At 40.7% G+C, this 24,585-nt stretch overlaps 3 protein-coding genes across 3 annotated transcripts; 2 read left to right on the top strand and 1 right to left on the bottom strand.

The window, feature by feature from the left end:
* Nucleotides 1-2,222: 2,222 nt before the first annotated feature.
* On the bottom strand, nt 2,223-6,383 carry arl3b (ADP ribosylation factor like GTPase 3b). Its single transcript, XM_026316097.1, has 7 exons — nt 6,327-6,383; nt 5,490-5,570; nt 4,859-5,002; nt 4,248-4,364; nt 3,963-4,013; nt 3,399-3,584; nt 2,223-3,305 (listed from the first exon to the last, which is right to left on the bottom strand). Exons 1-7 carry the CDS (start codon nt 6,381-6,383, stop codon nt 3,258-3,260), a joined length of 684 nt encoding a protein of 227 aa, XP_026171882.1. The 3' UTR covers nt 2,223-3,257.
* sfxn2 (sideroflexin 2) lies at nt 6,056-12,043 on the top strand. Its single transcript, XM_026315466.1, has 12 exons — nt 6,056-6,203; nt 7,605-7,866; nt 8,049-8,219; nt 8,299-8,397; nt 8,700-8,775; nt 9,198-9,283; nt 10,069-10,129; nt 10,228-10,294; nt 10,382-10,431; nt 10,512-10,561; nt 10,647-10,694; nt 10,939-12,043. Exons 2-12 carry the CDS (start codon nt 7,712-7,714, stop codon nt 11,036-11,038), a joined length of 963 nt encoding a protein of 320 aa, XP_026171251.1. The 5' UTR covers nt 6,056-6,203; nt 7,605-7,711; the 3' UTR covers nt 11,039-12,043.
* Nucleotides 12,044-12,889: 846 nt separating this feature from the next.
* On the top strand, nt 12,890-23,322 carry timp2a (TIMP metallopeptidase inhibitor 2a). Its single transcript, XM_026315297.2, has 5 exons — nt 12,890-13,279; nt 18,202-18,302; nt 18,385-18,493; nt 20,644-20,768; nt 21,268-23,322. The coding sequence occupies exons 1-5, from the start codon at nt 13,150-13,152 to the stop codon at nt 21,463-21,465; spliced, it is 663 nt and encodes a 220-aa protein (XP_026171082.1). The 5' UTR covers nt 12,890-13,149; the 3' UTR covers nt 21,466-23,322.
* The last annotated feature ends 1,263 nt before the right edge of the window (nt 23,323-24,585 follow it).

Below are 24,585 nucleotides of genomic sequence, written 5' to 3'. Positions count from 1 at the left end.
AATAGAGGGAAAAACATTTGAACAAAACGTGAAATATCTACGTCCACCCAGCTCAAACAGGGCTCATGAGTATTTGTGGGTGGAGGCCCATGGAGAGAAAACAGGATGGAGAGAACAAGTCTTGAGATGAGTTGTCAGTCACAGTATGTGTGTGTGTGTGTGTGTGTGTGTGTGTGTGTGTGTGTGCATGTGTATGTTTCTCTCCTCAGCCTGATTAAGCTGTTGCATTACTGCCCTCCCCTACCCAGTACTTTGAGCCTCAATCCCATTCAGATAGCAGGGATGTTCCACTTGTGTATGTGCTTGAGTGAACAGGGAATGGAAATAAAAACTGTTGTAAGAGAGAAAAGCTGAGGTTTGTGGTTTTAAAGAAGATTGTGTGATATGATCAAAAACGCCAGAATAGCTGCTTAAAGGAAAACAGGTTTTTTTGTAAATGTGCTTATTTATTGTCTGGCAGAGTTGAATCTCCTGTCTGTTTGGTAAATGTAAAGCTTGGCATAAAGGCTTGGCATAAAAACTGGAAACAGCCTGGACACAAGGTAACAAAATCCAACACTTCTGGCACATAATCCCATAATGAATCACCTCTACAGTATTATATTCAAAAATGAATTAACGCTTTGTTAGCTTTGTACAGAGCCAGGCTAACTGTTCTATTTTGTATACAGACATCAAACTTCTCATATTTGCCCAGAATGTCAAACTGGAAATGTCTGGAAACCTTTGAGCAAACATGGATGTTTAGAAAAATGGAAATTTGCAACATGATCATGCGAATTGACTGAAAGCTCCACCACAGCTATTATATGCTGCTGTTTCGGTGTCAGTTTCTGAATGCCCTTTCTTTCCATCGCATGACAGTCAGTGGTTAATCTACACGTAAAAACAAACATTTTAATCATATGGCTCCACCCTCGTCCTCCTCCCACCTCTTTCCCCTTTCGAGTTGCTGGAAGCAGAGGTCTGATGTTCTGCCTTTTTTCTCACATCAGCAAACCTCAGCAGAGTCACAGGCAGCCAAGAATTGTGGGGTCAGAGGTGCAGCATAAATTACAGCTCTGCCTGTCTATCCTTTACTCTCTGACACACACACACACACACTAACAAACACCCCCCTCTCTCTCCTGACACACATTTTCTCACACTTGTGCACACAGCTGCTGAACAGCTGTCTGATCCATGAGAAGAGAGAAAGAAAGGCAGTAATCTGGTCGCCTACATCTCTGATATCTATCTCTGACAGACACACAAGCTGTCTGGGACTTTTGAAATACACACATGCATTATGAGGACAAAGACGTTTTTATTTACCGATTAAACAACCACAGAACTTTTTGTTTTCTCTTTTTTATCTTCAACAGTGACATGTAGAGAAAACACTAAAAGACAAAGAAAAAAGAAACCTGAAACTCCAGACCATTGTGGAAGTAGTTCAACATTTTACAATACATGTTTTGCTTCATGACAGAGAGTTAGATGAAAAGACTGATGCCATGCTCATATTTGCAGGGGCGTTCACAAAAAATCTGGATGCCACAGATGCCCATTCAAAAAGACTCAGGCATGCACCTCTAGGCTGTAATCTGATGACAGCCTTACTCTAATGGCTGAATCTTAAAAGGTCAGGAAAAATATGCTTAGAAAGAAGATATCTAAAAATATTTGTCTTTTCTGTTTTATCTTTTGTTGTTTCTGTGTATCCTTTATTTTGTCAAATCATAATCAATCTACAACATTTAGGAGACTGCACTTTTTATTTTATTACTTTTATTTGTTAGTTATAGTTAGTAGATAGTAAAATGCAGGTACAGGTACCATTTTCTGCATTGAATACTCTTCACAGTACACTACTGATAATACTTTAATGCTTTTACTTTAGCAGCATTTTCATATTGACCACGTGTAACTACACACTGTTACTGGTTCTCAGCATTTTTACACTGATACTTTTGAGCACAATTAATCTGACATTCATATTTAGGTAACAGTACTTCTAAATGAGTAAAGTTTCATGCTGATTTATCAATCCCCTTTCCTCCTCCCCAGTCAGTTGCTGTCTCCCACAGAGGCTCTTCCACTCAGGCTTGGTAACTGTCACGAACAGCTGACTCCACCTGCTATGACTAGAGCCTGGTTAGATTAACAAAAACATGTTCCTGCATGATCTGAATGAACTGAAGCACACGAGGCAACTTAATTCAGCAATAATAACTGCATGATTTCTGAAACATTTTTCTTCTTTTTATTCACATACAGTACCTTCAATTCTGGACAGTTTACATTCAAGAATATCAAAAGGAAATGCCTAAAGAGTGAATTTCCTCACTAACCCAAAGAGCACGGAGAAATGCATCGGGACATACAGTATACAGTAAAAATCTGCCAGCATATATTAGATATGCAAACATTATAGACTACAACGTCCAGCAGGGTAACATATACTCTATAACATGTGCATAACATAACATATGAACACAGGGATGAGTTATTTACAGTTGGTCCAAAAACTGTTGTTGCTCATAACCATTTAATTTGATCTTTTTTTATACATATTAACATGTACAGTATTATTCTTTAGTGGGGAGAGTTTCTCCAACATCCTTGAAGTCAGACACACCACACCAGTTGTTGTTTTAAAAGCACTCTACTTCACCATAAATAAAACAATTACAAAAATATACCTCACTTCAACCAGAGCCCTAGCAGGAAAAGCACTTACAGCCATTGTGGAATGATTTAATAAAAACACCACATCTGGACTTGTAAGAATCAAATGGATGAAAACATGACGGGGGGGGGGCTTGGAGTCCAGGACAGTGTGTGAAAGTTTAAACACCAAGCTGGAGTTCCAGTGAAAGACAGCAGGTTAATGGGAATGTTCGAGCTTGCAACAGGCTGTGGATGGTGGCTGGGATTGGCTGGGATGCTGACAGTGATGTGGTTGGACTGTGGATTTGTGGAGGGGGCTGATTTTCTGGCATTGGTTCCCTTTGAAAGCAACTCCCCTCTCCTTCCTCCTCCTCTTTGCAGAGGCCAATGTAAGAAGATGTGTTGAGATTAGTAAACATCAGCAATACAGGAATGCAGGGGGTTAAAAGCTCCAAGTCACTGTTGGATTAGTAGTGTGTTTACATTCACAGGTATATCCCATCAGACTAAGTCTCAGGAGGAGCAATTTGTGTCAGTGTATGTGTGTGTTGCTGCTGCTGCTGCTGCTGCTGCTCCTCCTGAATAGCAGAAAGCTAGATGTGAAGCTATTTTTTCTTGGAGTTGACGCTTTTGCAGACCCAATTCATGCCTTCCTGAAAATGAATTTAAGAGCAACAAAACCATGGTGAGAATGGAAGAATAAACAAATATAAAAATGAATGTGTCAAAGGAAGTGTTTGACTCACCTGAATCCCCTCACCAGTGAGGGCGGAACAGGACTGGATCTGCCACACGCGATCCCGAATGGTATGCAGATTGAGACCCTCTGCGATCTCAGAGGCTGGGGCGGCTGTCAGCAGGTCCTGCTTGTTTGCAAAGATCAACACAGGAACGCCGCTCAGCTTCTCTTCATCCAACAACTCAGCCAGCTCCTTCAACACACATGGACATTTGTCCGTGAGACACAGACACGCAAAAATACACCTTTAGAAAAAGAAGAGACTCCAGTGGTTCATATTAATGAACAAACTGTGCCATAGTCCTGAGATTTGAAATATAACTGACAGGCCTTGATCTCAGACAGATAAAATGAATCACCATTAACACTGTTTTTAAAGAAAATGTTTAAAATCCACCCATTTCATTCATTAACAATCAGAGACCTTAGTCTTGTGTTTAACTTAAGTTAGGTTTTCCCCAAAATTCCAAACATTAACTGGTTCCAGCTTCTCATGTGAACATTTTGTGGTTTTATTTGTTTTCATTTACTGTAAATTAAATGTTAGCACATGCTGAAACACTTTACATACCTGTCCTGTTTCTTCAAACCTCTTTCTGTCAGCACTGTCGATGACATAAATCTGAAATTACATGAACATTTTTTGGGTTCAAATATACAGCAGGTCCTCCGTAGAGCTGCAGAGATTAACTAGCTGATTAACTAGCTGATTAACTAGTATTTCAATAGAAAGGAAACTAATTGGCAAATGTGATCATTTATTGTTATTTATTAATATTAATATGTATTATTATAAATATCAAATGAGAATATAGTGCTTTTCTTTGTCATACAAGACAAAAATAAACCCACCCACCAGCACATCAGTGTTTTCAAAGTAGTTTCTCCAGTATGGTCTGATCTTCCTCTGGCCACCAATGTCCCAGACATTCAGTTTAAAACCCTGAGACTGGACGCTCTTAATGTTGAATCCCTGGACAGAAATTGTTTGAAGATTAGACAGGAAAAAAAGATGTAATTCCTTTTCTCCAAATTTCCTACATCTGCTGAAGAAGAAGAAGAAGAGTACTATATTAATCCCCAAAGGGAAATTCAACTGTTACAGCAGTTATTCTTTTGTTTTGTTTTGTTTTGTTTGTTTTTTTTTGGGGGGGGGGGGTTATTTAATTGTATTTATTGTATTATTTATTTATTTACATAGTTTTTATTTCATTGTATTGTATTTGCACTACCAACATGCAGTCCACAATACTGTGCAGAAGCTGTTTAGATTCATGCAACACCATTATGCAGGCATCTGCCAACCTACCAGCCAAGGACAGGATTTCCCAGAAGGCACATTTGATCCAATTTTTTTTCTTCTCTTTACTGCACTTTACAAATATATAGCATTATTTTGAAAGCATCTTCTGTTTATTTCTAGCACCTAAAACTTTTGCAATGTATGACTGAGCCGTTCCTCCATACCTGCGTGGGGGTGATGTGGCTGATGTCCTCAGATGCCAGCTGCTTGAGGAGCGTGGTCTTCCCTCCGTTGTCCAGGCCCAGTAGCAGTATCCTAACCTCCTGGTCTGGTGTGCTCTTTAGCTTACGGAGGATGGACAGCAATCCCTGCAACAAGGACAGAAAAACAGCCAGGTGAGGTTACTTTGCAACGGTGCACAGGGGGAGCAAAATCTCTCTTCCATCCACTCGGATCCTCACTTACAGGCCCTCCCAGTGCATTCCCGCTTCCAACAATGGCTTTTGATGCTGAGCGACTAGCTACTCCACTAACGATAACAGTGCACAAGGACAACAACAGATCCTGTGAGCAGCCGGTCACATCATATTCGCTGGTTTTCTCGAGGATTGATGGATGGTTGTTTCAAAGCGGAGGACGTAAATGGGAGCTAAACACAGCTAAACTTGCTAAGCTAATCTCCCCTGATAACTGAACGAAGGAGCAAAGCAGCTTTTTAGTTGGATGTTTTTCTCGACATGCAGAGTTAATAAATTGGATAAAAGTGGAGGTGAGCGACACTTGATGCGAACAGATGCCCATCTGGAGCGTGATGATTAAAGTTAATGGCGAATTATTAGGATAAATTACACTCACCATCTTGTTGCCTTCTCTCCTGGAGACGCCGTCGAGGGTTACTAAGGGGAGTGACGTCAGACGCAAATGTACGCATAAAAACTCGAGCGCATGATGCGTTCAGGAATTACCGTCAGTATAGGAATAACGAAATCTAGCCATTTGAAAGTGTCACTGCTCTGCACGTGTAGCCATGGTAACTGCGTACAACAAACATGGCAACAGTTGAATTCTTAAATGAGTATATATTATAATTACTATATTTTTTGTTAAAATTAAATAAAACAGCAAGCAAATTAGAACGCGATTAAATTTTAAACTAAAAAACTAAACTAAAACTATACGTTATTCTATATAAAAACACACATCAATTATTAAATCAAAATCAGGTGCTAAAATTGAAACAGGTGGGAACGAGATATCATAATGCGTGGGAACAGTTTGTATCCAGTTTCACCTGGAAACATAACACCCCAAATAAAGACTGATTAGTGTCGACTGTCTTCACTCTTCTTTGCGGAAATGGTCATAATTACGATGTAAACGGTAAGCCATGAACGCAACAACAACCCTAAATATGGCGGATGAGTTTAGTTAGCTGGTTTTCGGTTGGGAGCCGCCTCAGCCTGTGATTGGAGGACGGCATGCCACGTGCACACTTCTTTACTATGCCACACGAGCACATTTGATTACCTGGCAGGTTGTTTCGGGCGGTGGTGCAGGAGTCTCATAAAGGTATGTGTGTTCGGCTTTGGCGAGTTGTTGTTTATGTTCATGTTTATGTTTATTCCTCTATGCTGCTTGTAGAAGTCAGCCCGTAACTGGAGAGGTGTTGCATCAGTGTAAGCTCTGGCTGACATGGCCTGACGCGTCACAGCACTTCAGATGCAACACAGGCCCCCACAGGGCCAACATGTTTCTCTGTTAGAGGAACTCCATATACAACATATCACCCTTTAACCACGCACAAGCGCCGAAACTGCAAAGGTCCCTGTGTAAACTGATCGGTGCAGAGTTGTCCAGATGTTGGCTGTGCCCTGGCCTGTAGATCCAGTTGATCAAGCCTCTGTTCAGCTTAATAAACACGTTTCTGTTAACAGTGGTGGAAAGTAAAGCGTTGCATTTACTCAAGTACTGCACTTGAGTTAAGATTTTAGGGATTTGCATTGGACTTGAGTATTTTCTTTTCATACCACTTTGTACTTCTACTAGATTTCATAGGGAACTGTTGTTTTTTACTCCCACTACATTTAATTAACAGCTAGAGTTACTGGTTACTGGTTAACAGGTTATTCTGTGAATGTTGTGGAGCCTCAGTCTTTGTTGATATATAGTTTAATTTCTCGTAGGTTTGGGGTTATATTGATTTTTGTCTCAGGTTCAGTTCCCCGCAAGGTCCAACAGGTCTTTATCCTACTTTCTAAACAAACAGCTCCAGAAACAATCCAGTTCCAGCCAGACTGAACCTTTAGACAGCACTGATATACTCCTCTCCTCATGTGCCCATTATTCACAAACGATTAAACCTCATATGGTAGGTTTCTGTTGTTGTGAGGTTTTATTCTACCTGATTCCTACATTAAATCCTCAGAAATGTAGAGATGAAAATGTACACTGGGATGTTTAGATCACTGGAGAACCTGTAGTCAGCAGGTTTTGGTTTCTCTGATTGGGTAAAAGGAGGAAAAATGCTGTAGCTGCAAAAATCCAAAATGACAACCTGTGGAACCATTTACCAGGAGGTGGTCAATGATTACTAGTGGAAGTTTTGGACTTGAGAACTTTTAGGGAGGAATAAGTGGTTGTTCAGGGACATGGTGGGTTTGAACTCAAGGGCACATGTGAGCAAACAATTTCCAGCAGCTTGGGGGGGGTGATATAACTTAGTCTGGTACACATTAGATAGAACATTTTCAATAAACTCATGCCCTGGTTTACTTACCACAGTTCATTACCAACAACTTCAGGGATGTTGAGATGATGGACTTTTTAATTTAAAAAATGGCTTATATGATGACTCAATTATCTAAATAGTTGCTGATCAATTTTCTGACACAAGGCTAATTATGAACTTACTATTGGAAATTTACACACACATACACGTTCATCATATGAATTTGTTTTGTTATTTTTCAGGTTTCGACTGTAGCTGCTGTGTAACCTTAGGCAGAGTGAACAGACGTCGCCCAAATATTTGTAACTTTTTGAATGCATTAAGTTGAGACTGCTTTGTAACAGCCACAATGGCACTGAGCTCATTCGACATTGATGCACCGCGATGGGATCAGTCTACGTTTATGGGCCGACTGAAGCACTTCTTCAACGTCACTGACTTTCGAACAGTGCTCTTATCTGACTCACGTTTGGATGAGGCCAAAGCTTTAGTAGAAAGCTGCAGGTAAGAAAGTGTTTGCAAACGATAGGATATGCAAACTGCTAGTACTGTCACACACAAACTGTTACTGTCCCATGTAATTATTTACTGCGTGACAGTCCTTAGCCATTTTTTTGAAGTCAGTATTTTACTAGCATCTCGTGTTTTTGAGTGTGTCGGGTGTCTGTGTTTCTGATGCGGTGCAGGGCAGGATCAATTCCTCCTGGCACGACAGAGGAGCAGCTCCACTACGCCAAGAAGCTGTATGACTCAGCCTTCCACCCGGACACAGGAGACCGCATGAACCTCATCGGCCGCATGTCCTTCCAGGTCCCTGGAGGCATGGCCATCACTGGCTTCATGCTGCAGTTCTACAGGTAACGACAAGCTGCATTTGACCACATTTTAGAGTTTCACAGTGGAAGCTTTAGAGGTTTCATAACTGCCTGTTTCTAGGACAGTTCCTGCTGTGGTGTTCTGGCAGTGGGTCAATCAGTCCTTCAACGCTCTGGTAAACTACACAAACCGCAATGCTGCCTCCCCGATCACTCCAAAGTAAGCTCTTTTAAGGCTAAGTTTACACTGGTCACTTCAGATTCAGTCTAATTTAAACAAAATGTGCTCTACACCCTAACTGTTTTCTTGTGATCAAACATGTTGTACTTACGTTCAGTGTTTGTCACCAATCGTAGGATGAGGTTAAATAACTGTGTTAAATGTTTATATCAACAACCACATTTCCTGGACATATTGCTCAGCCCTAATGGTCAATGGGTCATTAGTGAAGCTCAGTGTTTACAAGCAGTGGATGTAGACACAACAGAATCTGAAAGCAGCTGTTGTCCTGTGTCTTTCAGGCAGATTGGGGTAGCCTACGTTACAGCAACCAGTACAGCATTAGCAACAGCAGTCGGACTCAACCTCTACACAAAGGTACACTGACTGTTCAGTCCACTGACTGTTCAGTCCACAAGGTTATGCTGTCAGTGAATATTTATCCTTTCTAAAGTTACCTGACAGATCTGAAGAAAATACCCTGTTGCTTCTTATGTTTTCAGCAAATTTCATGCATTTTGAAAGCAGGAAACTGCCTAAACCAAATCAATTGCCCTGAAGGGTCAAACAGTTTTTTTTTTTTTGTTTTTTTTTGTTTTTTTTTAACCCAGTGTTTGTCTGTGAAGATTTTTATGGGGCTACAACCTATAATTAGATTTTGACAATACAGTGCCTGTTTCAGATTGTAGATCCTCTAAACATGGTTGTTATTTTCTTTTGGTCCGACATTTTAGAGATTCTCAACATGTGACAGGTGCCCCAGACTTGAATACTGAAATTATTTTTTTCGTCCTCTGCAGAAAGCTCCTCCTCTTGTGGCTCGCTGGGTCCCCTTTGCAGCGGTGGCAGCAGCCAACTGTGTTAACATTCCTATGATGAGGCAACAGTGAGTCCTGCTGTTATTATCTTAACTCATGTGAAGGTGTGGATTACTGTATGTTGTACTGTGCAGATTTAATTGGTAGCGAGTTGAGCTGAAATCAAAGTGGCTTTCTCAGAACACGCTATTTAGAAGCACCAGTCACATTACTCTGTTATATTTCCTGTGTTTGTTGCTGAGAGACTGTCTTTATTGTGTTTATTCAACATTACTGGTCATAAAATAGTAGTGAGACTTTGTCATAACAGAGTAGAGTTTTATACTGAGTAGATCTGTGTCAAATCTTTTCTGTAGGGCTGTAATTTTGTTCGTAGAGCCACTGCATGTGTGGAGACCAAATTAAAATCAAGTTAAATGTAAATATAAGCTGAATCAATGCTGAATGCACTGTCATGACATTTAATACAGGTATTATATTTAGTGAACCTTTAGCACCATCATCAGGTCAGAATTTTTGTCCATCACCTTGGTTCAAGACCAAAAACCCATCATTTCTGTCATTTGTTCCACTTAACAAATGTTAGTCTGCTAGCAGGCGATCAGGTCATATGTTTTTCTGCAGCACTCTTCCAGTAATTAGCCTTGAGAAGGTTTTTCTAATATGCTTTTTACTTTTATTTAGTCTTTCTGTTCCACATCTGTCTTTCAGGTTTATTGTCAAGACTAAATGTTCACCCTTAAATTCTTGTGCAATTACAGTGAAGTCAAAATATTCTAGCAGCAAAGGATTGGTGAAGAGAAGAGCACAACATCTTACGTTCGGTTTTCCCTTCATTGTCTGTGTTTCTCAGGGAAATCCTGAATGGCATTGCTGTCACAGATGAAAATGGCAATAAACTGGGCCACTCTCAGGTCAGTACTCTGGACACACTTTAGGACATTGTGATTAGTGTTTTTTTTTTTTTCTGTAGAATAGATTTCCTTCAGAGATCCTCTCTTCTCTTTTATAGAAAGCAGCTGTAAAAGGAATCACACAGGTGGTCATCTCTCGGATCACAATGGCTGCACCAGGAATGAGTATGCCAAGACGTTAAAATCAACTTTAACTTTATTATACTCACGTTATCCTCTTCATCTTTTAACTTGTCTCCTTTCCTCTATCAGTTATCATGCCCATTATAATGCAGAGGCTGGAAAAATTCAAGTTCATGCAGGTTGGATCTTTACCTTCTCTACTGTTGTCCACAACATAAATGTGTTTAACCGTCACCAAGATTTTTCTGCCTTTCCACAGAGAATCACGTATCTCCACGCACCAATTCAAGTCATGATGGTGGGAGTGTTGTAAGTAGAGAAGGTCATGAATATTTTAATGTGCTCACAATGTTTTTCAAGGTGGAAAATTCATTTTTATTTGTTCTCTTTAAAGTTTGGTCTTCATGGTGCCAGCTGCCTGCTCGCTGTTCCCTCAGAGATGGTAAGAAAACAGTTTCTTTACTTTCATTTTACATTAGTTTATGTGATGCAATAATTTGGTTTGTGAAGCTAAAAATGCTTTTCAAGCGGTTGGAGAAAATATATTTGGGTGTATTATATTATTAATAATAACTTACTTCACTAACGTACTTGTAGATTTTAAGTTTTCCCGTGTCATGTCATTCAATCATATTTCTCTTTATTTTTCTTGTACACCCCTTCTCTTTCTCATCTTTCTGTAACAGCTCTATGTCAGTGTCAAAGCTGGAGCCTGAGCTGAGGGACGTCATTGTGTCTAAATATGGAGACAGCATACAACAGGTCTACTTCAACAAAGGCCTCTGAGACCAGGAGGGCAGATTAGCTATACCAATTCAACACACAAGACAAATACGTATGTGTTTACGTAGTTTGTCTTAATTTTTTTACTGTTAGTCATCAACATGGGAACTTGGATTTTTGAATCTGTCACGTTTTTATCTGACTCCATTTCTTTTTCTTTAAGGTCAAATTATGTGTGATATCTTACTTTAAACATGACAGAAAACGGGGCACTCTACTGCTGTTGAGAAACCAAATGATCTCATCTCAGGAACAGCGCTTTACTTTGCCAGATTAAATGTCCGTTAGTTTGTTCTTCATGGTGCAACTCATCTGTAGCTGTTTTCTTTGGCTGTTTAGTATCTCTGTTGGAAAATGCTCTTAAATGGCATCATGCTCCTTCTTTCTGTCAAAACTTCTCTTTAAAATCTGTGCCTTTTACGAAGAGGCAGGAGCAACTGGGCTGCTGGATTTTCTTCCTTTATTTTTTACTCCTACTGGTTTTATTGTGAAACCAGAAAATACCACTATGCATGAATTAAGTCTGAAATGGTCATTCAGGGGCAAAGAAACTGGCAGCTGTGGAAGTTAAAGTGGACGATGCTGCCCTCTTCTGCCGCAGTGAGGCAGATGTACGATTTATGAGCATGATTGACTGTATCTGAGAGGTTTGCCAGTCAGATTATTTTGCTGTGTAAACTCTGACTTACACTGCAGTTCTCAGTATACGGTGGAATAAAACAACACAATACATGTTTTTAAATTCTTTTTGTGATCAAATGTGCTGTGTTAGGTTTTGGCAACACTTAAAAGAGTTAAGAGGTTTGGGTTTAGCTTGTTTTGATTAAACTTAGATGAAGCTTGGGAAAAAAACTGAGTCATAATCTGAGCAGCTCCCAGACAGAATGAGAAAAGCTCAGCAAAACTCAGCATCTGCAGCAACAGATTTACGTGAGTCACATGAATGTCAGACCATACTGGATGTTGCTGAAACATTCATACTGCAATAATAAATTTATTGTCCTGTGATTTCTACATCAGCCTTTTGTGCTTATTAAGAGGTGTGCTTAGGCATATCCAATATAATAACCACAGGGAAGGTGCACATCCAGATGTGCATTAGCCATCTAAGATGTTTAGGTTGGCAGTGTACCAGATGTGGTGGATTATTAGTTTATCCTGTTCGGTGTGTGAAGGTCATGTTCGTGCAGTTGGATGTTGGTTAAGTGTAACTAGAGCAAGCTGTATCCACCTTACTTCAAATGTGCAGGTGAAATTAACTATATAAAACATGAACTGAGAGTAGAAGTGTTTCCGGCAAGGAAAAGTTCAGTGTTTTGAGAAAAAGTGGGTGAAACAAGGATGTCAGATCCACTTAAGTAAAACAAGCAGTACCACCGTATAAAAATACTTCAAAGTAATAGTCCTGCTTGTTATTGTAAAACTGAAATGTGTCCTGGGGTTTAATTTGGAAATTTACTCATTTTCATTTTTGGTGTAGTATATAGTATTATTACTGCAGGATGAGAGTAAAACTGTATGTGATGAGTGCAGTTCATGTACAGTACTATCTATATCTTTAATATTAATATGGATAAATCGATTTTGGGGCCAAAGTTTGATTTGCAATTGACAAAAACATCATCATTATACGCATCCAAACAAAACCCGTGTAAAAGAATCAACAGTTCATTGGGTTATTGTGAGTCAGTACTAGTTTACAACCATTCGCACCACGTTACTTTAAGACGGTGTTACCAAGAACCGGGACCTCTTGGCCCTCAGACCGGGGCGCAGAGGACGCAGCGCCCCCATCGGGTCGCGTCGTCGCCGCCGGAGGGAGGAGCCATACGTCAGCTTTATAAAACCGCCTCGATCCGAAACGAAAACACTCCTGAAAAGACCGCTGAGGCTGGGCAGGGAGCACCGAGCACACCGTGTATCATCGCCTTTAACCGGAGCTGAGCGAGCGGACCGTTCGGTGTTGTTGACGTCGCCGGGTCTGTGTCGGTAAAAAAATAATAAATAAAAGCAGAGGGGGACGCTGCAGCCTGCCGCTGGATCTACACTGCAACGTATCTGCGCAGCAAACAGCGACGAAGAGGCAGAAAAACACCGCAGCACTGTTTACCAAAATGCCGTTTTCCGTTAACGGCATCCTTTGCACGCTCGCGCTGCTGGTCCTGTGGCGGGCGGAGGAGCTCGCGGAAGCGTGCAGCTGCGCTCCGGTACATCCGCAACAGGCGTTTTGCAACGCCGACGTAGGTGAGTACAGCACCGGGGACTGTTGTTGTTGTTGTTGTTTATGTTTACCTGGCCCGTGTTGCACCAGGAGCCCGGAGCTGCAGCGGCGCTTTGCAGCCTGGTCAGTCCTGAATGGGCTCCCTGGAAACTGCTGGAAACCGCTGGAAAGCCTGGAGGTGGAGGCTGTTGCTCCTCAAGGCCATAGCCCAGACAGTTAGCATTGCAATCAGATTGCACACTTGCAGACACACGCAGACCCGATTGTCTTATTTTGTCGTGTCGTGTTGATAAAATGCCAAAGTAGCCATTTGGGAGGCTGAGGAATAAACAGGTTTATATGCTTAATGGAGGCGTGCACGGGCCACATACTCACAAACACATGTTCATTTTAATACAAAGTCTCATTAAAATGAATGTTAACCTCACACTAAAGAGAGAGAAGTAATGAGTTAATAATGACCTTCATTAACTTTATTGTGATATGTCAGTTGAGTCCTCTGAAATCCACAGTGAGAGGAGGCATATGTGCAGTATGTTTGTGAAAGTGAGTGTAATATACAGGGAGCAGTCTGGTGCCATCTTTGTACATAATATCTTGAGTGTGTGTTTACCAGGCTTCACCCTCTGCAGCTCTGGGACGAAGCAGCAGCATCTCCTGGCTTTTGCAGGGCAACGTGGCACAAGAGAGGAAAAGAGACAAGGAGGGAAAGAGCAGAGAGGAGGACAAGGGGATTGAATCTCAACCACAGAATATGTCACACCACGAGCTTTACTCCTCTTTTTTCAAATTTCCATTCCTGCCCTGTCTCTTTAGAGGGGTGGTGCTGCCAGGAATTACAGGAATGTTGCTGGGGTTTTCCCAACTTTTCTCCAGTGTAACACAGGGACACACACTTATATACACACACACACACTGTAGGTTTGCTGCCATGCATGGTGGTCTCTCACACACACTCTCATGGCATCTGGCTGTCAGTTCAGGGTGTGTTTTTAGGAGGAAATGGCAGTAAAAGTCACAGCTGGAGTTAAAATATGCATGGTATCATTGAGAACAGGAAGGTTTAAGACACTTCTTTGGCTTTCTTCACACATGCACGAGTGTTTGTGTTTGTGGCTAAGTTGCATATCTGTGTAGTTTCATATTTCAAAATGTCTCTGTTTTCAGGTGTGACTCAATCTCTCACTGAGCTGGCAGGACTTTAGAAACAGGATGTCTCACAGGCAAAGGTGTATTTGTTTCCAGTGTGCTCATGGGGTTTTTAAAGGGTGTATGAGTCAATAAAGCTTTTGTCAGCTCTCACAGAGGAGAGAGGAGGCGTGTTAAAAGGCTGTGCAGACTGCTAGACTGCAACAATGGTCACTGTCATTGTCTTCAGGGTGGATCTGAGGATGAGAAAGTGGCTTTGAATGATGTGAAATGCTTCATCTGCTGGGAGAAACACTGCAGAGGGAGCAGTAAAGGCAGGACTGTTTTGTAGACTTGCAGAGTCAGAACAGTGTTGGTTGTCTGGTTGCCCAGAATGTGCAAGTAGGCAACAATAGGGTGACATTTTCAACAGTTATGTGGTCTGACAGTTGAGATTTGTTTTGGTGAAATGGGATTTGATCCCACTCTTTGCTTGTTCACACACACTGTGCATGCAGGAACCAGTAGAGTGTGTGTGTGTGTGTGTGTGTGTGTCAGTGTCACCTTCTGGTTTTCATGCTAAATAATGCTCTAGGTCAGACCACAAGCTATTAAAATCGAGTGGTGTCATGCGTTTGCCACACAGTCACACACACACACATACATGTACAAAGACAAACATCCTCCTTTCATATAAATCTGTTGCCCACAAAGGGGAACTTCCCCACAGCCCTGCCCAGTCAGACTGGCCGGAGGCTGGGCAATGTCGAAGACCCACTGTCTGCAGGAAAACAGCAGTGGACATGCAACATCACGTGCACGACTGAACATGTCTCCATTTATGGAAATACAGACTTTAATGAAATGTACTTTATGTGTATCATAACAAACAGTTTATCAGAAGCCAAAGCATAATAGGTTTCTGTGTTAAAAATAAACATGACCTTGTCGTGGAGGATATTTGATGGCTGCTCAGCTTCTCAACACAGATTCTGTTAGTGTTTAGGTACAGGAAAGATAGGATAACTCCGTCTCAGTCGATATTTGTGTGGAAGTCACGTTTACATACACAAATCTCTCAAATATAATTTAAAGAGTTGTCATCTGTACCAAAGGAAAAATATTTAACCTTTGAATAATACACACATTTGTCAGTGATAAGAGGAGCAACATATCAGTGAATTTTGAACAGCACACCTCATGGGAATTAAAGCTGCTCCCGCTGATAATTTTGTGTACTGTTAGTCATAATGCCAAACCCACAGATAAACCAGCTGCTGTTCTTTGAAGACATCTTTCAGCTTGGTTTGTTTTTGTCTTCAAGCCTTAAAAAAAATATTATTAATATTGCCCTGCTGATATACTGATTAGACTCTAATTGAGCTTTTCATCTTGTTGTTTGCTGAGCCCCAGGATATGTATCACAAAGACCGCATAAAGGAAACCCGAGCTGTTTGTTTTTCTGCGCAGGTCTTCAGACAGATGTTGCCAGAGGTCATGAGTGCGAGCTGAATTGTGTTTAAAGGTGGTTCATCTGTTCAAATGACAGGTTAAACTAAAGGCCCACAAACGTCTGGAGCTGAACAAACAACACCATGAAAGTCGGGGATGGTTTGATGGTCACTGGAGTATGAAAAAAGAACTGTATAGTCATGCGGTGCATTGAATGGGGGGCACTTAGGATGTGGTGTGTGTGTGTGCCTGTGTTCATATGGGGTTTGCATGGAAAACATTGCGTAGTGCAACCGATACGCATGTATAAGTCATTAAGTGTCGTCCTGCTCGGGAGGGTAGGGGAGCAGGCGAAATGTGGGTCAGCTGGTGGTTTATGCTGATTGACTGCTGGTGAGCATATGACTTTAGGATCACTGTGGTGAAACCTGGCAGCCTTCAGACCCCTGGTACTGTAGTTGTTCTGTTTTAGCATCATGCTGTGTTGTCTGCTGCTGCCGCAACATGCTGTTTAGACTGCACAGGATCATCCGCTCTGGCTTTATTGCAGGGGGAAACTAAGAGGTAAACACGTCTATAACACCAAGGCAGACAGATAAGCTCCCATAATAGCAATCCGTTGTGAATAACAGGGTAATTTCGCCTCAGTATTGTGTTCTGCTGCTGATTCTCCACTCATTAGTTTGTGGCTCAGAATGAGGTCAGGAAATGAGAACGGAAAAACTGAGTGGAATGCAGGAGAGACCGCCAGCCAGGTATATTGCTGCGTGTGTGTTTATGTGTGTACTCTGGCTGGTGCTGCATGTTTGTATAAGCATCAGAGAGAAACCTAAATGCAGAGGTTTGTTTGTAAGGAACTAGGATTGGTTTCTCTGAAGCACGAGTAAGTGACCTTATGAAGACATTTATCAGTGCTGATAATGTTTTGATTTTGTATCCACCTTTATACAGGCTAAACCTTGATAAAACCTGGATTTGTTCGTCTGAGTCAACAAATCTGTCACCACATCTTTTATCTGCCCATTTTTAGCAATGGAGAAAACATTCAGGTAGTTATATTCCAAGTTGTGAATATGTAATCTGTCTGGCCAAACCTGTCGTCTTCTTATTAAAAACCATTTTTTAATGTTTTAATCAAGTTGGGCACTTTTCACCATTTTCTAAACTTCTCTTGATGAGCTAAATTAATATTTTGGGGGTTTTGCTTTTTGGTCAGAAGAAACGTGACATGAGCCTCTATGAAAATGTGTTGGCCATTTTTCACTTTTCACATTTCACAAGCTAAACGATTGATAATGAAAATAATCATTAGTTGCAGTCCCAAGAGCTGCTATAGTTCCTGTGCAGAAAAGCATGTAGAAGTGGACCATTGGGAAAAATGAAAAAACGAAATGGATGTAGTGAAGAAAGGAGCCGAAAATCTAGAGATGTTATTAAGTTTGGGAGCCCTGACGCCCATATTTGTGTCTGCTCCAAGCTATAAACTGAACCCAAGGGTGCAAGAACAGCAGCAGCCGACTCTGTGTGCGTGTTTTTATCTATGTGTACGTGTCCCCTGTTTCTGCTTATTTTTTTTATTTTTTTTTTTTTCTCAGTTGCTCATATTTTCCATTCTGAATTAATGCCCTAAGCATAGCTGAAGCTTGATGTAGTCAGTGAGGCTATTAAAAAACACACACGGTGAGAAACATGCCTCGTTCTCTGTATATCAGCTTTCACTTAGTGTTGTTGCTTAATTCTGGATTCCTGGGTTAGTTAAGATGAACCTGTATTTGTGCTGCAGGCCAACTCATTTTATGTGTGTGACTGAACATCTGTAGGTGCTAAACTCATGTTGTTGTCAATGCTGCTCCTTAATGTGCACAAGAGACTTGAGGCAGCTGTGGAGGTTGTTTTGGCTGTTGTCCATAAGTTCCTTTTGTTAGTCTGGGATGTGGTGGATAAGAATTCGAGGCGTGGGTGATGATTCAGTATTATCAGCTTTCAGTGGACTCATGTCATGACGTTATGATCATATATTTAGAGCAGAAGTGGTAAGTTGGTTAGTGCCGGTTTATAAAACATGACAATACAGAAAAATGGTGATCACATTATAGCGCAAGGTGACGCCATCAGATGTCTAGTTTTGACTTCCTGCCTTTAACTGTTTAATATTGAGCTACAATAAGTGTTTATGTAAATGTTGAGAATATTTGGGTTTTTTGACAGTTTGAAAACATAACCGTGGACACTGAGAAACTTGAATAAATTATTTTATATGTTTTGTAGACTAATTGAGCAAAGAATCAGCAGATGAAATCACATTTAAAATGTTAGTTGGTTGCAGGTGTAGGTCTGATACCATGTTTCTCTGTTTCCCAAACAGTGATTCGAGCAAAGGTGGTGGGAGAGAGAGAGGTGGATTCTGGGAATGATATCTATGGGAACCCCATCAAGAGGATTCAGTATGATATCAAACAGATCAAGGTGAGAAACTGGACTCCTTCAATTAATTAATTATTTGTAGTGAGATGCAGCAACTGTAACTCTTTGTGTGATTTTGTTCCAGATGTTCAAGGGACCTAACCAGGACATCGAGACTGTCTTCACTGCTCCTATGTCTGCTGTCTGTGGCGTTACCCTGGATGCCACTGGCAAGAAAGAGTACTTGATCTCAGGTCTGTGTAATTTATGTCAAAAAAATCTGCTTGCTAGGACTCACAAAGTATTAAAATGTTTTATCTTATTTGTTTAATCCATATCAAACAGAAATATAAATAAGACATGTTTCAGGTCTTATGGGGGGTTACTTAATGGAACTATTTCCATACTTGGTGTTCTGTAATCTTAAGCTTTTCTGCTCTATAGAAACTAACTCAACCTAACCCTACTATCACTTTAGCAGATGACGTGGGCATGTAAGTGTGAAGTTGGAGATTGAATGTTTTTAATGCTGATCAATTAAACAAACTCCTTGCTGTGTTCTTTTAAGGACATTTCTGAAATTCAGCATACAAAGAGTGAAAGAATATAGAGACAGGCAGACAGAAAAACAGCAGGAATTCACAGACAGATAATCAGATATCGACCTCCAGGTGTAAACAGCCGTGCAGACAAACATGAGGTGGGATAAAGACTAGTGGGCAGTTCAGTGCATCGGGGGAGTGGCTGTTTATGTTATTATGGGTAATGACATGTTGCTGACTAAACCCTGTGGAGACTGGGAGTGATCTTGTCTGTCGCCTCAAGCTCCATAGCGCTGTAAATGATGTACGCACTGTATATCTTGTTCTGTCTGCTCGGTGAGATGACCATGAAATGAAAATAAAATATCTCACTATACAAGATAAGACCCTGAAGGGAGCATTTCCTGGTTGGCTGGTACTGGGAGTCAGTGCTTGTCTGTCACGTTGTGTTCAGATTTACACAGATGTCATCTGAATCACCAAGGCTGTGTTTTAAATCTGCTTGGCCTCTTGCACTTCAGTGAGACTAGTTCAGGCCAGTAATCTTAAAGCAGCCATGAAAATGAGGCAGCTGAAGTTTTTATGAACAATGGATCACATGACTGTCTGTCTATGAAATGGGTCATTTCACCCTCAGCTACACAGAATATTATAACATATAGTTTTGGTTTTTGTCCACTGTGTTTTCTGAGGAGTTGGACGAGACCAAAGACAGAGCTATAAGATAATATGAAACTGAATGTTAAAGTTATTAGGTTGATACAAACACCACACAAGAACCAATAACAATGTTACTGCATGTGTAAACAAGCAGCTGTTTGTGAATGGCCTAACAGGTGCTAGTGCAGCAAAAGTTTGATACTGTAGGAAATCTTCTTATTTGCTGAGCAAAACCCTGTGTCTGCCTGTTTAATATGAAGCTTCAGCCATGGAATTGTTAGTTTGGCTTAGCAAAGAACTGGAAACAGGTGCTGTTTGTCAGATTTTGTGCCCTTTGGAAAGAGTTGGGTTAGTCGTTTCCCCCTGGCTCCTGTCTTTACGCTAAGCTAACCAGCTGCTGGTTGCTGCCTTGTATTTAATGGACATTTTGGAGAATGACATGAATTTTCTTATCCAGCCGCTCTGCCAAAATGTCAAACTGTCCTATTAAATTCAGCACACTAAATCTGGCTGCTGATTGAAAGCAGCAAAATGAGACAGTACAATGAGTAGAGAAGACACAGAGGATCATTTCCCCATCGTAGACAGAGATGCACCCGCAAACACTCGCCCCTAATTACATGGAGTTGTAAGAGGAGGAACTGCTGAAGCCAGCATTTCCTCTCTCTGACTTTTTTTTTCTCAAGCTGTGGGACTGAGCAATGGGAAAGAAAGTTAACTTTCTGCCGACCAGGGCTTTTTTAAAATGACTCATCCTTGGTTCAGTTTGAAGGGTTAACAGTTGAAGGAGTGACACGTGAGTCAGTCTCATCTGCGAGGACATTCTGTAAAGACTTGTTGAGAGTTGTTCTGCAGTCAGATAGAGAAGGGACACAGCCTCAGCAGATCTGTAAACGTATCTTGAAATATCTTTGTGTTTTGACTGGTACCACTCATGACAAACATAAACTCCAGCTTCTCATAATGACAGGTGGTCTGTTTTGATGCCTGTAGGCACCAGTCTGACAAGTAACAGATGTTATCGGTTTCACCATAAGCCTGTTATCTGATGTTCATAGTTTCTCATCTTTGGTCCAATGAGAACATTTACATTGATGCATCAGAAGCTGCATGTTGTTATTTTCCTACATGTACAATGTTGTGTCTGAGTTTTGTCTTGACAGTCAGTGTGAACATTTTATTGCTGTCTTGCTTTTTTATAGGAAAGGCTGAGGCCAGCGGGCGCATGCACGTGACCCTGTGTGATTATATCATGCCCTGGGACTCCTTGAGCACCACCCAGAAGAAGAGCCTCAGCCAGCGCTACCAGATGGGCTGTGACTGCAAGGTAAGGCAGCGAACGCCATCTGTTTGTATGGTTTATCTTCTGGAGTTAAAACAAAAAGAAGGCAGCAGCCATCCTGGAGTACATAACAAGACACAACAGACCAAACAAGACAAAACTTGAGCCAGAACAACAACCACACTTAAGTGGTGACTCCAGGAAGTCATTGTGGCCTTCCAAAGAAACATCCACAAAAACATAATTTGTGTTTTTTTTTACACTTCTGTGTTAATTAGTGAGCTGTAGAGGCTCTGTGATTTTAACTTTGGCCAGACAGGCTCCATGTCCTGGTTGCAACTTCATATTTAACCGACAAACACGAGAGTGATATCGATCTTCTCATCCAATTTTAGGCAAGAAAGCAAATAATCACATTTCTCAGATAGTTTTAACAATAACTTTTTCAATACCAAACCCTGGGATATAAAATATGTCACAATTTGACTTCAAATGACATGTGAAGATTAAGAGTACAACAAAATGAGGTTGTGTTGCTCTGCAGATTGTGCGCTGTCCCTCACTGCCCTGTGAGATCTCAGCTCCTGAGGAATGTCTGTGGACGGACCTGATGATCGAGAAGCAGGTGCACGGACGTCAGGCCAACCACTATGCCTGCGTCAAGAGGGCGGATGGCTCCTGCTCCTGGTACCGCGGCGTCGCACCGCCCAAGAAAGAGTTCCTCGATGCTGAGGACCCTTAGTCACATGGCACACCTGACAAAAATAAATGTAAATGATTCCATTGCAATTAAATATAACAACATCAGGCAACGTGATTTTTGATCAAAAAAAGGCAAATCTAATGTGAGTGAGATTAGCTGCTGGTCTGAAAACAATCTTTAGCCTCTATTTGTATTTGTTGTTCGTAAGCATTTCAGTCAGCGTCAGCAACATGAGGCTGCGTTCACCCTCAGTATTAACTGACTCTGAACAGGCTCAGAGGTTGTTCTCAGACACAGTGTCTCTGTAAAAACAAATAAAATAGCATCATGAGACATAGACTGGTCAAGTGATGATGTAACTTCCTCCTGAGGCTGGCGTCAGGAGGATATAAATTTCTGTTGAGTCAGAGCACTTCCTACCCCACAAAGCTCTTTAACAGCTCTGCTCTCCGACTCCAATCCAGTCAACCCCTGATCTACAAGTCATTTGTTAACCATTGTGTTTCTGCTTTTATTACCTCATTCTCCATTTTATTCCAAAGCCAAATTCCAAGTTGCCTTTTTTTTAAATGACTGTCTCCCTCTGTCCAGACGTTTTGAGTTTCTGCTTATCCCATCTTCTCTGCTGTTTGTCCAGTGGTGATGTCGAACATCCACAGCACACTTTACTGTTTCTTCGCCGAGAACACGATTTGTCTTGCATGACTTTTCTGGTTTGATCGGGTGAAAATCTTTTCTTGTAGTGATTTGAACAGCAGACTGTGACTGTCACAGGCCTCACTGGACCAGTCTATGCTGGGTGAAGACGAGCGCTCTAAATTTTAAACCTGCTCGTGAGGTAAAACAACACCTTCACTTCCCCACAGTCCAATCAGAAAAATCCCAAACTTCTCTTCTTCCTCTTCCGTCCTTCATATCTTCACGCTCTCTCATCATTCCCCAATATGTAGCTGTACAGTACCTATGCATATACTTTTGTTGTTACTTGACAATTATTATTTACTGCGTTAGAACTAGATTTGCACTTTTTGAGGATGAGTTCCCGTAAAGACGAGCCTAAACACTCTGATGTGACAGTTATTATAGTTTGCCCAGACCGACAGATCCACCTCAGGTGCAGATTTCCAGTGCTTTTGATGATCCATCTTCACAAACACAAGCTTATTCCTGCAGTTTTTGTCATAAATGATAATAATAGTACTTTGCAGTGGAAGAAAAACAGGAAAGTAGTGTGTAAGAGATTTAAATATAAGGGATCTTTTTGCAGAATTTATGGATGAAAGAGAAACAAAAGAGCTCAAGGGATGTTCTTTGTATTATCTGTTGATTGTAAATGCAAACAGCAGTTTCATGATTTGCCAGTATATTCTCGCAGATGGTTAATTTCATGAGTAATAACGTTTTTGCGTGCTTAATGTTGGCTTTGACTTGTCTTTCCTGCTCCTCCCAGTTATTAATGAAAGCTTTATCACTGTCCTAGAAAGCAAGTTACTCAATTGAAGTTTACAGTGCTGTTTTATACACCTCAAGCTACATTAACAAAAAATATATATATGATGGAGTATTAGAGGCATAATTTAAAAGTAAACTCTTTCCATTTTCCATTACTTTGTATTTTTTCAGTGTTATTATTATATCTGTCAGGATTTTTGTGTGTTTTCGCTGTCTTTGTCTATGATGTCTTTAGCTGTAGTGTCAACTTGAGAAGGTCCTCTTGCGCTGGAGTAACGTGAGAGTGAGAGAGATTAATCTGTGTCGGAGAGGTGTAGAGAAATGAGAACTTGGTACCTTGTGTGAATAGAGGACTGTGCATGTGTTTGATGCTTTGTGTAAGTCCAGGCGAAGGACAAACTATTCAGTATTATCAAATAAACACCACACCTTTGAAAGAATAAATGCTAATAAGCCTGTGTGAGTCATTTGGCTGGGGGTGTTTGATGATCTAATACATTTTAAAACCATTTTTAGTTATTTCATACTTTGTCTTTTTACAACCGCAGAGCTAATTGCAGGTCATTGTATCAGCTATAGAGATGTCAGTTGTCAGTGCAACACTTTCCAAACTAAAATAACTCAATTTTATATGGATTGCTGTGTAATTTTCCCCATAAGAATATTAATTCAACATTAATATAAAATATAAATATCCTAAAAACATTATAAATAATATTAAAATATTGCTCAGTATTTTGGTTTATGACAAAACACCTGCAAAACTAATGTTCATTAGCTACAAAATTACTAGAAGTCAGTGCTTTCAGATTTTCCTGCCCAAAAAGTAAATAAATTATTTTTTAATTCTATACATTGCAGGGTGACAGTGAGGGAGAAATGCATATAGAGACCGTGTTGGACTGTGAAGGACTGACAAATACGCTTAAATAGATGTGGTAATCGACTCAACTAGGAAAATATTTGAGAAATGTGCAGGCTGAGCCCAGACTGGGCGGTTTTGTCATTTCTGTTCATTCTCTCCTCTGTAATGTCAAACAGGATCATAATAATCATTTCACTGCTTCCGACACAGAGCTTTAATTTAAACACTAAGGTCAGGTCACTGTTCTTTAGGCAGGGTCTACATTCAGTTATGAGGATATTTAAATGGACTCGACTAGTGCATGGTGCATGTTACTGCTTTCTGCCACTTTTCTTAAATCTGTATTTGTTTTTTTACTTCTCCTTTCGTGCGTAAAAGCACTTGGGTAAATCTAGAGTACGTGACATTTGTGGACCGTTGCTGCAACCTTGGCTTTGCAATCCTGATTGCCCAAGACAGAGGACAGACGGGAAGAGACGCAGACGCAGAAATAATCTTGAAATAATCTCTAAACAAGCACACATAATGTGAACAAATGGAAGACTAAACCCTTCACTACATTCTGTTGATATGAGCCAGCAGGACGTCTTTTGACTCTCCCATTTATAAATATTTTAGTTTTTGCATGTTTTCAGAAATGATAACTGCGAACACACTTTCAGGATGTTACATGTGCCAGAAAAATACAGGATAAATACTAACACATTTGCATGTAAAAAAAAAAAAGTTCTTGGAAAAATATAAATATGTCTATGAATCTCTAAAAACAGTCGCTCAAGATGCTCAGTGATGCATGATGTTAAATGTTGACTCTGGTCACTGTACTGAAATTTAATACATCA

This window comes from Mastacembelus armatus, chromosome 19, assembly GCF_900324485.2.
Source record: "Mastacembelus armatus chromosome 19, fMasArm1.2, whole genome shotgun sequence".
Classification (NCBI taxonomy): domain Eukaryota; kingdom Metazoa; phylum Chordata; class Actinopteri; order Synbranchiformes; family Mastacembelidae; genus Mastacembelus; species Mastacembelus armatus.
Note: the sequence above shows the minus strand (reverse complement) of the source record. Positions and strands in the feature narration are given on the sequence as shown.

Bases quoted from the DNA above. Each gene is read 5' to 3' on its own strand.
- arl3b (XM_026316097.1), bottom strand. From the start codon at position 6,383: ATGTTGGCCCTGTGGGGGCCTGTGTTGCATCTGAAGTGCTGTGACGCG. The intron at 4,014-4,247 runs GTGGGTGGGTTT...ATGTAATTTCAG, and splicing joins TTGAAAACACTGATGTGCTG to ATTTATGTCATCGACAGTGC. The intron at 3,585-3,962 runs GTATGTAAAGTG...TGTGTGTTGAAG, and splicing joins GGTTTGAAGAAACAGGACAG to GAGCTGGCTGAGTTGTTGGA.
- sfxn2 (XM_026315466.1), top strand. From the start codon at position 7,712: ATGGCACTGAGCTCATTCGACATTGATGCACCGCGATGGGATCAGTCT. The intron at 7,867-8,048 runs GTAAGAAAGTGT...GATGCGGTGCAG, and splicing joins GCTTTAGTAGAAAGCTGCAG to GGCAGGATCAATTCCTCCTG. The intron at 10,432-10,511 runs GTTGGATCTTTA...GCCTTTCCACAG, and splicing joins AAAAATTCAAGTTCATGCAG to AGAATCACGTATCTCCACGC.
- timp2a (XM_026315297.2), top strand. From the start codon at position 13,150: ATGCCGTTTTCCGTTAACGGCATCCTTTGCACGCTCGCGCTGCTGGTC. The intron at 13,280-18,201 runs GTGAGTACAGCA...TTTCCCAAACAG, and splicing joins GTTTTGCAACGCCGACGTAG to TGATTCGAGCAAAGGTGGTG. The intron at 18,494-20,643 runs GTCTGTGTAATT...GCTTTTTTATAG, and splicing joins GAAAGAGTACTTGATCTCAG to GAAAGGCTGAGGCCAGCGGG.